The following is a 10,296-nucleotide window of genomic DNA, read 5'->3' as shown; positions in this document are numbered from 1 at the left end:
GACTTATCTTTAAGTTGGTAAAGTTCTACATTTTTATGGAGGGATTCATTGTTCAGTGTCATCAATTATATGACTGCCTCTTCTGCATAATCCGTAATTTTGTAAAAGCTTGGACGCAGAAGCATCTGCCAGCCGAGCACAGCACAACAGCCCCATATCGCAGTCTTGAGTTAGGTTTCCACTGCTTAATGTTGCTGTTCTCATGCACGCTGAGATGCGTTCTTGTTGAGCATGAGTTCTTGAGACAAGTAATCATTCCACCGAAAGGAAGGCACACACTATTGTTAATGCTATAAGAATGCTTAAGTTTACTTAAACATATAATCTTTAATATTCATGCCATTAAAAAAGATGAATGAAAGGAAAGCCCATTTAAAAACAAAAGCATGTGCTGTACATGGAAGATGCTTCACTTTTCTTGTCCACCGCCTGCCTTTTCAGTTTTATATCCTATTTATATTGATTTTGTGATATTTGTATTCCCAGGAGTTGATACTAAACTGAAGTTTACTATTGAACCTTTACTGGGAAAAAATGGATTCCAGCAGGTAAATTCACCCATTCTTCCATTAGTTTAATAGATGGTCTTCTTTTAGATAAGTAACAATAATAATTGTAATTTCTGTTTAATATACTCTCCAAGTATTGTGACAGATGAATTAATGCATATGTACCACACACACACACACACACACACACACACACACACACACACACACACACACCGTGCATCCCCATACTGCAGTAACCACTCGCTGCTTTTCCATTGGCTGGCATTTCAGTGTCTCTGTCCTCCAGCGATCTCTTGAAGAAGAATGCGAGACACATTGAAATATCTGGAAGGAGCAATTGGGAAACTTAGTTCATTAATAACTTTGAAAAAAATCCCCGACAGCAATAACAAATCAAGTACATGTTTACCATAATGTGTGAGTCATCTATATGTCAGAAATTAAAATTAGGTAATCTTCACAATAAATATTTTGTAAGTTCTATGTACTTTAAGAAAAAAATTAGTGTTCTTAGTCATTACAAATGTCTGCAATATTTCTTGTTGCATAAATGTCCTCTTTGTGTAAATACCCCTTCAGTGTTCAGAGCTCTCTATTGCCTCTTGTGCTCTGCAGTGGTACGATGCTCTCAAAGCTGTGGCCAGGCTGCCCACTGGAATCCCCAAAGAGTGGAGGAAAAGGGTGAGTACCTTCATGTTCAGGAATTCCCCTCTTTTATTGATGGAGAGGGAGGGAGCAGTTTGGTATCTGTGCCTCAAGCCTGCCCTGGGCTGGAGGGAGCACCCTTTCTCTTAGGGGGTGAGGGAGGGAGGGAGCATTTCAGTCTCTATGTCTCAAGCTTGCATTATCTAGGCCTGTAGAATCGTAATTGCTCCTTTTGAGAACTTCTTCTTGATTCTAAAGGAATCGTATGATTTGGGGACCTTTCAACTCTACTGGCTGCCTCTGGTTAGGAAGCAGGTGGGACCAGCACAGTGTATGATGACAGGAAGTGCTCAAAAAGAGCTGGCAAGTCCTCCAGGCTTTAAACCACTTGCACTGTAAAAGATACATGAAAGATAAAACAATCAAAAGACTCTTTAGCTTAAATACCGTTTTTATTCAGTTAATGTAATTGAACAGGCTGTTGGGTTTAAATCACAACACATTACTTTCTCTTGCTTTTTTTTGTCTTGGAAGTTCCAGCAGCCAAGTTACCTTTAAGTTAGTCCTGATTGTGTTTTGATTAACACAGCCATGATCATAACTGATTTAAAAAATATATAACTGCTTCAGAGTTGCTACAGCGTTGATGAATTGAAGAAAAAAAAAAATCTTTAACTCTATATTCATCAGTGGTTTAGTTGTGCCGGACCACAGCAGATCCCAGATCGGTACCTTTTTGTCTGACAGGCGAGAATTATATACAGATTGCTCAGTATGGGGAGGAAAACCCCCCAAAAAACACGTATTTCTTGTTGTAAAAAACAACTCTGTATACAGAACATGTACAATAAAAAAGTGATTTGCTGTACCACGAACTGACTAAGAAAAGTGTTCTGTAATGATATGTTTTAGCCTGTTTTTGTTTTACAACCAAAATGTCAAAAAATAAATACTTGTCGCTTCTGTTTAACAGATTATTCAGCTAGCTGCTGCTATTGTTCAAACCTGAACTGTTATAAAACAGTTAGGCAAAGGTCGGCATGCAGCTACCAATACCAACAATCAGGCATGAAACCCAGAAGCAGATAAGAACTTTAAGTATATATGGGAGCTGATGGAAATCTGTAGGCCTGCATTAGGTCTAGAAACAAAAGTGTTATCCCTGTTCTTTAGCCACTGATATTTGTCATGCTGGGGTTTCCTCAGTGTAGATTTACTGGCCCACTTATTAACAGCACTGCATATGATAGAAGTACACAGAGATTTGAAACAAATCCAGTTTCTACATTTTAGGGCATTAGAATTCAAATCTTCCGCTGTTGAAATGATCTGGAGCACAGCCTGCACTGGCTCGCTGTGGCTCGGGCTCAGAGGGGTGGGAGCAGGCGTGTGAATATCAGAGTTTGCTCCAGGAATTACAGACTGAGTGGCCCCATTCAGAACCAACCACCATTTCTTATTTTTGTTTATTTTAAACATGCCAGCAGAGTTTACTGACCTCTTGTTTCTGAAGAATAAAAAATAAAACTATAATGCTGGGGAAAATTGGGAAATGTGTCACAGTGATGCTGGTGTATCATTGAGTAGAGGTTCATTGTACCAAATCACTTTAGAACAGGGGTTTTCAGTCTTTTTAAGCTGAGTACCCCTTTCCAAAATATGTAGTCCACTGCATACCCCCATCTGAGATAGAGTGATAATAAAATGAAAACAGCAAAAGGTCTGTATGATAACATGATACAACAAAACACACAAGCCTTGGAGTGTGTGATGGATACAATTATAAAAGTTATGGTATTATAACAGAAAAAAATATATTAGAAATATACTTTTGGATAAAAAGTAGTACCTCAAACAGGTTTGTAGTTGTTGGAAACATCAGCATCATTTTATTGCAATTAATAATTAATTATCAACTAAGCCTTCTTGCTAGCCTCAATCACTCAGAAATTACATAGGACTATTCCGTGATAGCAATCATGTATTTTTGTTGATAATACAATTACAGAAAAGAAGGCAAAGAAAAGTTCACTATCCACACATCTCTACAGCTGACCTCATTACGAAAACATATTACTGGCATTTTTTAATTCTTGATGACTAAAACGTGCATTATTGATGCATATTAAAAAAATAAAACAAAATAAAATGGTTACCTAGTCACAGTGTGATAGATGTCCCTGCTTGTTACCACACAAATCACTGATGATGGCAGGGAAACTGGAGAGAGCTTCATCTGCAAAATATTTTGGTGTTTTTAATAAAGGCGGTATTTCGTCTTGACTGCCCTTTCCTAGTAATGTGCTAGTATTGAGCCAACAATCCATATTATTTCACTGGAATGAAAGCTAAAAACTCTTACTCTCACACCAGAGGTAACAGCTTGCCGAATTAGACTGCGTGGCAATACTTTGGTTTCTGATTGGCCATACATTCTGTATTTTGAAATGAACCAATAGTACTTAAATTACAGTAAACTTTAATCGGGTCATTGAAAAAAAAAAAAGAGGCATGAATGCACACAGGAAATTAGAAAAAAAGACTTTTAGTTTTTTAAACTATATATATATGAACTATATAATAATAATATATAATACTGAACGCTCTGTCACAGCACATCAGTCTGGTGTCTGGCGAATTAAACGTTGGTTACATGACAAAAGTTTGCAATAGATTGGCAAGTGGTACTAAATAAAATACATTGTTCACAAGTTCAGAAATTTTCTGGCGTACCCCAGTCTGAAAACTGCTGCATTAGAAGAAACCACACTACCAACAGATACAGGTTAATAGTAGTAGTATTTAAATGCCATTGTCCTCATTGGTAAATTCTTACCCTTCAGCTGCCCCTTTTATTTTGACAATTTCCATATCAAAAATGGCATTTTTGTTCTTGACATTTTTCATTCTTAGCCCCCAAGTAAATATTTTAGACAGTTTTCAAAACAATTTTTGCTTTATTTTTACAACACACGTTGATGTTGTTGATATGATAAATGCGTATATCTGCTTCAGATAATTTTGTATTTTTTTCAAGGTTAAACAGTGGCCTGTGTTACACACAGTGAAATACGCAATATGTATTTTGTTGGTTTTGTGGATTTCCTATATGTAACATAGTTTAATACTGCACATAATGACATTGTTTTGAAAATGCTACTTGCCAAATCGTGACTGCATGTGAACTGTATTGCATGATAATGTCCTTTATTCTGATTCCAGTGGTGTTTTCTCAATGCACGATGTCTTGTAGGCATACAGTATATGCAGTGCTTTATAAAATCACATACACTGTACATATATATTATTTTATCATGCCGTTATAGGCCTACCGGCGAAATGGCCAAGAGACAGTTGGTGCTTAACACATACTGAATTATTTTGGCACTGAATTTCAGCATTTTCTGTTATAGAAAAGACAAATTTCACATATTTTATATCATTACCTACTTTTATTTATTTTTCATACCTATATTTTATCTCGTTAGGCTACTTTTTTTTTTTTATCATCAAAGATGCGATTTTCATTTCACAAATCTACTGCACTTTGTCTATAAACTGTACTGTAGTGTGCAGAAGTACACATTTCTCCCATTCACTTGCTAGGTCACTCCATATCTCCAAAAATCAGACAGATATTTTGTCTAGCGAATAGATAAGTTTACAATGGATGAATTTCACAGTATTTTAGCCTACATTTCAACAGTACCTGCCGAAGCTGATTGCTTATTCTTCCAGTAGTAATGGTCGGGTGTAATGGGGATACAAGGTTATATTTGCGCCAGGCCATGTTGTTAACAAGCCTGATGTTGTCGTCCAGCCTTTACTGTGAAATTGACTGTAACCAGGGAGGGTGTGAGCGCATTCTACTGGACTGGAGAATAATGGCACGGGAGTTTAATTATGAAAATGCAAGTGTAAACAAACAAATAAAAAAGATTAGCCTGTCGTCTCACATGTCATGTTAATAGAACATGCAGTAATTTACTGAGTATTGGTATTGCGTCTGGTCTGGGAACCAGGACACACGGCCGTGTTAAGAGAAATTCAGTGGGACGTTTTTTTTATTTCACGGGGCAATTAGCGCAATGGCGTGGCCTAGCGCGAACACTGAATATAGTAGTGACTTGTTTTTTCTCTCTCTCTGTCAGGTTTGGTTGACACTTGCGGATCAGTATCTCCACAGCATCTCCATAGACTGGGACAAGACTATGCGCTTTGCCTTCAACGACCGCAGCAATCCTGATGATGACACCATGGGAATACAAATAGTCAAGGTAAACACTGGAGGAAAGTCAAGCAGACAAAGGCTTCGGCTGATGCTGCCCTCCTGTGAACCTAAGGGCAAGTTGATCAACGTTTTCGGCTAGTGACTTTGTATGTTCTAACACTGTTGAGATGTCATGCAGTATGACTGTTTACTGTTGAGGGTTCAAGCCTTTTTGGGATTGTCCCACTTTTCAGCCTTCATTTTTTGTCCTCGTCAGAAACCCTTAAATTGCTAAATCATCCCGGTTTTGCTGTTTTACATTTCTGAAACTGTTCTTAAGTGCTCTTAGATAATCCACTTCAGGAATATCAAACTTGATTTTATTCATAAAAACAGACTTAAACAATTCTTCAAATACCTCATGAGGTAAAGCTTTGTAAGTAAAGCCCCTTGGCTGACTGAACTGATATGAAACACAAAAAAGCCTCATTGTACACAGTGCAGCTGTATTGACAGTCATTCTAATATCATTCAGGTTCATGTATTTGCAATGTCCATGCGCCAAGCCCAGGGGCTTCATGTTTATTAAAAATTGCCTGAGCCAGTTTCAGACTGTAATTCAGTGCTTAGAATCAAAAGACATGACTGCTCCTCTCTGCTGCCATGGATACAGTGGCGCTAACAATAGAAAGCTTAGGTTCATGTACCAAGGTTGCACTTCAGTGCAAGTACAGAACATTGCATCAGGAAATGTAAAATAAAGAATAACGTGGTCAACATAAAACCTGTGCCATTGAGCGGATTGTCGAATTCTCACTGTGCAGTTGTTAAGAGCCCTAACCTAGGTTTTTTAGTACTTCTAGGTAGCTCCAAATGCCATTTGCATTTGTTATCCCTCATTTAGCTTAATATGATGTTTGCAATCCACAAAAGTTTCTGAGTTGCTGTAACACAGCTTTAAGATTTCTGCCATTTTTCTCAATTGCTTAATGTAACTGGCTGCTGTCTTGCTGAACTGATCTCTCTTTAATGCAGCAAATTTTGTTCTACTAGAGCGAGATGCGCTGTTTCTTATTAAAGGGCCCCTTAGCAACTGCACAGCAGTGTAGTAAAAAGCACAGTGAAAGCATAGGTACGCACTGTAAAGCACAGAGGGGTGTAGTAAAACATATTCAAATAAAAAAAGGCTAAATCATGGGAAAACTGCAGAATTACCATGCAAAGTTACTGTGATAAATATTTCTAAGGGATCCTGTTAACTGTCACTTGTTGTGATCCCATGAAATAAACACAGACTATAGATAAGACATTGACCCCAGGACTTGATGACATGAGCAATGAGGACAGGTTCAAATAATTTAATCTCTTCAGCCTAGAAAATAAGAAGGGAAAGAGGGTACTTGATTGAAGTCTTTAAAATCCTAAACAATATAGCTAAAGTTAACCCAAGACACGACATCAGGTTTAGCACAATGGGCATGAATGGAAGTTGAGTAAAAGTCAGTTTAGAACAGAAGAGAGGAAGCTTTTTACACAGAGTTGGAAATGCATGGAGTAGTCTACCAGGGGAAGTAATAGGGAGAGGGGGATTGATGTGCTAAGAAAGGATGAGCATTGACTGGCTGAATGGCCTGCTCTTGTGTTGTTGTGTTGTGGCTTCTCCAGGACCTGCATCGGACAGGCTGCAGCTCGTACTGCGGGCAAGAGGCTGAGCAGGACCGCGTGGGGCTCAAGAGGGTGCTGCTGGCCTACGCTCGCTGGAACAAGGCGGTGGGATACTGCCAGGGCTTCAACGTGCTTGCCGCGCTCATCCTAGAGGTCGTGGAGGGCAACGAGGGAGAGGCGCTTAAGGTTTGTGTGTTTTGTAGCCGTGGCCAATTGAAACTGATGTTGAGCCATATTTTCAAACAATTTCCTCCAGTCTTTAATGAACTCCTACTTTTTATTTATTTATTTATTTATTTTTTAAGACACCTGTTAATGTTCCAAAACTAGAACAGCTAAGTTATATATTTCAAGTCCTCCTTAAGTTTTTCTTTTGTGTAACTTTTGCAGGATTTTTTTTTCTCCTTTCAAAAAAATAGGCATTCATTCAAGAATGAGGGGGGAAAAATACTATAAAATCAGAAACAAATCCAATACAGCCCTTTTGTCTTCTGTTGTCTTGATGTAATTCCAGGTTATGATCTACCTGATTGACAAGGTGCTCCCTGACAGCTACTTTGCCAATAACCTGCGCGCTTTATCAGTAGACATGGCCGTGTTCAGAGACCTGCTGAGGATCAAGCTTCCGGAACTCTCTCAGCATCTGGATCATCTGCAGAAAGCAGCCAATCGAGCAAGCGGAGGTGCAGTCTATCCCACAATCCACTGCCTGCTTTTTATATTCTAGATCAGCCCATGGACATGCAGACTTGTAGCTTATCCAGCTGTGATGACACTAAGAGTATTTGATAGCCCAAGCTCTTGTATGTATATGGAATGGATGCCTGTCTGTCAGTCAGTATGTCACACACTTTTACGTGAAGGTTATTGCAATCTACTTTTCATCAGTGCCGATGGCCTATTTTTTTGCATTTACAACCGGCTCATTTTATGGACTGGGTAACCTGGTCATTTTGTTGATGCTGAATGACAGGGATCCTTTAGGACCTGTCTTGACAACATTTTTGAGATCAGTCAGCTATTAGGAACTTGGCGGGACTGATGAGCGGAATGGCCTCCTGTTGTAAATTCTTACGTTCTCTCCCCTCTCTCATTTACTCTCCACTCTCCTTTCCCTCTCTCTCCTCACCACAATTCCTCCTTTTCCTCTCACCTGTTCGTATAACCCTCCTCTCCCCTCCATATCCCTCTCCCTCCTAATCCCTCTCCCTCCTAACCCCTCTCCCTGCTCACCCTTCTCCCTCATCTCTCTCTCTCCTCTTTCTCTCTCCTCTGCCTCCTCACCTCTCACCCTCTCCACTCTCTCTGCAGGCAGCTATGAGCCACCCCTCACCAATGTCTTCACCATGCAGTGGTTCCTCACCATGTTTGCCACCTGTCTCCCAAACCACACCGTGCTGAAGATCTGGGACTCTGTGTTCTTTGAAGGGTCAGAGGTGCTGCTGAGGGTTGCCCTGGCCATCTGGGCAAAGCTGGGAGAGTAAGTCCACTGACAATTTTGTTTCTTCGTCTTATTCTATTCCTCCCTGTGATATCAGTTCTTCCATTTGTTCAGGGTTTGCTCCAGCCCTGCACACAGCCATGGGTTTCAGATCTCCCTTCATTTAGTTCTATTTCAAGATTCACAAATACGTTCAAGAACTTCACAGGCTGCTGTTAGAGGTGTAACAGTACGCTAATGTTGCGAAGCAGTACATATCATAATATGCTGGTCATGATACAACGTGTGTCGCGATACCTGTGATTGTCCTGGTGGGCTGTTTGTATGATGCATAGTAAAATCAAATGGTCATTTTAATGGTGGTGTTAAAAGAAAGGACAGGTATATATTTATACCAACTAACACACGTATTCTTCACTCAAGAACCACTTGTTAAACTGCAGTGAGCTAAGTTGTGCATTTGGTCAAAGGATCAGACCTCTGTTACGATACAATATATCATGTAAATCATAATTCATATATATGCACTGAATCATTACACCCGTAGCTGCTTGGTCTACCTGTTTCATGAAACCGTATTTCAAGACTGAATAGTGGAGAGACCAGCTCAACTAAAAAAATCAAATGGATTCTGCAGAACTTTCTTTAGCAGCCTACAGCTTATAGATGCTCTATAACACTGCACAGCTCTGGCTAGTTTATTTTCTGTTGGCTCTCCTTTTTCTTTATTTTGTCATCTTCTTTTTCTTCTTCTTCTTCTTTGGCACATGAGGTAAGTTGTGAACACATTGTTCAACCCTTTGAGTGATGCGGATCTGATCAGCTGCTTACACTGAACATACTCTCCAAACAACTACCTAATAATTAATTCTCTACTTGTTCAACCACTCCAGTGTGGCTTTGGCTTTGTGCTTGGGTCATTGTCCTGCTGAAATGTGAATTTCCTCCCCAGTTTCAGAGTCTTGGTTGACTCAAACAGGTTTTCCTCAAGAATTCGCCTGTACTTTGCACCATCCATTCTCCCCTCTATCCTGACGAGCTGACCTGCTGAAGAGAAACATCCCCATAACATGGTGCTGCCACCACTGACAATTGGGATGGTGTTGACTGTGTGATGTGCAGAGCTGGGCTTGCGCCAGATGTATTTTGACCGAAAAGTTCAATTTTTGCCGTGTCTGACCAGAAAACCTTTTTCCACATGTCTGCAGTATCATCTACATGTTTTTTGCAAAATACAAAAATAACAATCACAACATGGAACTGTGAATGGCTAAGCTTGGAAATGTGTCTAATTGAACTTGAATTGATCAATTATATGGTGTAATTACTGTCACAGTTAAAACTAGTTATGCAGGTGTCCCATATAAAAGCACAGCAAAGTGTAATTAAGCACAGTGAAAGCATGGTAAAGCATAGGGAAGCATTGTAAAGCTCAGAGGTGTGGTAAAGAGTAATAAAGCACAGTGAAAGCATGGTAAATGTACAGTACTGTATAACCATAAAATACGTGGTAAACTTTTACAAGGGGTGTCGCACTTAACAGTTTTACTTACACTGGCAGATTATTTCCCCTGTTGAAATGTACACATTAGGCAGCAGAGAGGCAGCGCTGTGCATGTTTCTTTGACAGGACTTTGTGTTAGTGGCAAACGCCTGTCAGATCTGGGTATATTATTTCACCTCTGTTTCTGACGAGTCGGGGGACTCGAAGTCAGTTTAAAGTAAAGGATTGCGGTCCATGCTGTAATGAGTTGGACTGTGAAGCAAGTATTTTGAAACAAAGCTGAAAAACAATGTAGTTTCCTTTATAAAAGTTCACACAT

General features: G+C 39.6%; 1 protein-coding gene across 4 annotated transcripts in view; it reads left to right on the top strand.

Moving 5' to 3' along the window:
• LOC121319505 (TBC1 domain family member 30-like) overlaps positions 1 to 10,296 on the top strand; it is a 40,736-nt gene that overhangs the window by 12,659 nt on the left and 17,781 nt on the right. For all 4 annotated transcript variants that reach the window (XM_041256993.1, XM_041256994.1, XM_041256996.1 and 1 more), the window contains 6 exons: positions 487 to 548; positions 1,128 to 1,193; positions 5,309 to 5,434; positions 7,033 to 7,218; positions 7,547 to 7,715; positions 8,344 to 8,512. In XM_041256993.1, the coding sequence (XP_041112927.1) occupies positions 487 to 548; positions 1,128 to 1,193; positions 5,309 to 5,434; positions 7,033 to 7,218; positions 7,547 to 7,715; positions 8,344 to 8,512 (778 nt within the window). The remainder of the gene's footprint in view (positions 1 to 486; positions 549 to 1,127; positions 1,194 to 5,308; positions 5,435 to 7,032; positions 7,219 to 7,546; positions 7,716 to 8,343; positions 8,513 to 10,296) is intronic.

This window comes from Polyodon spathula, chromosome 8 (assembly GCF_017654505.1).
Source record: "Polyodon spathula isolate WHYD16114869_AA chromosome 8, ASM1765450v1, whole genome shotgun sequence".
Lineage (NCBI taxonomy): Eukaryota > Metazoa > Chordata > Actinopteri > Acipenseriformes > Polyodontidae > Polyodon > Polyodon spathula.
This window is presented reverse-complemented; position numbering and strand designations above follow the sequence as displayed.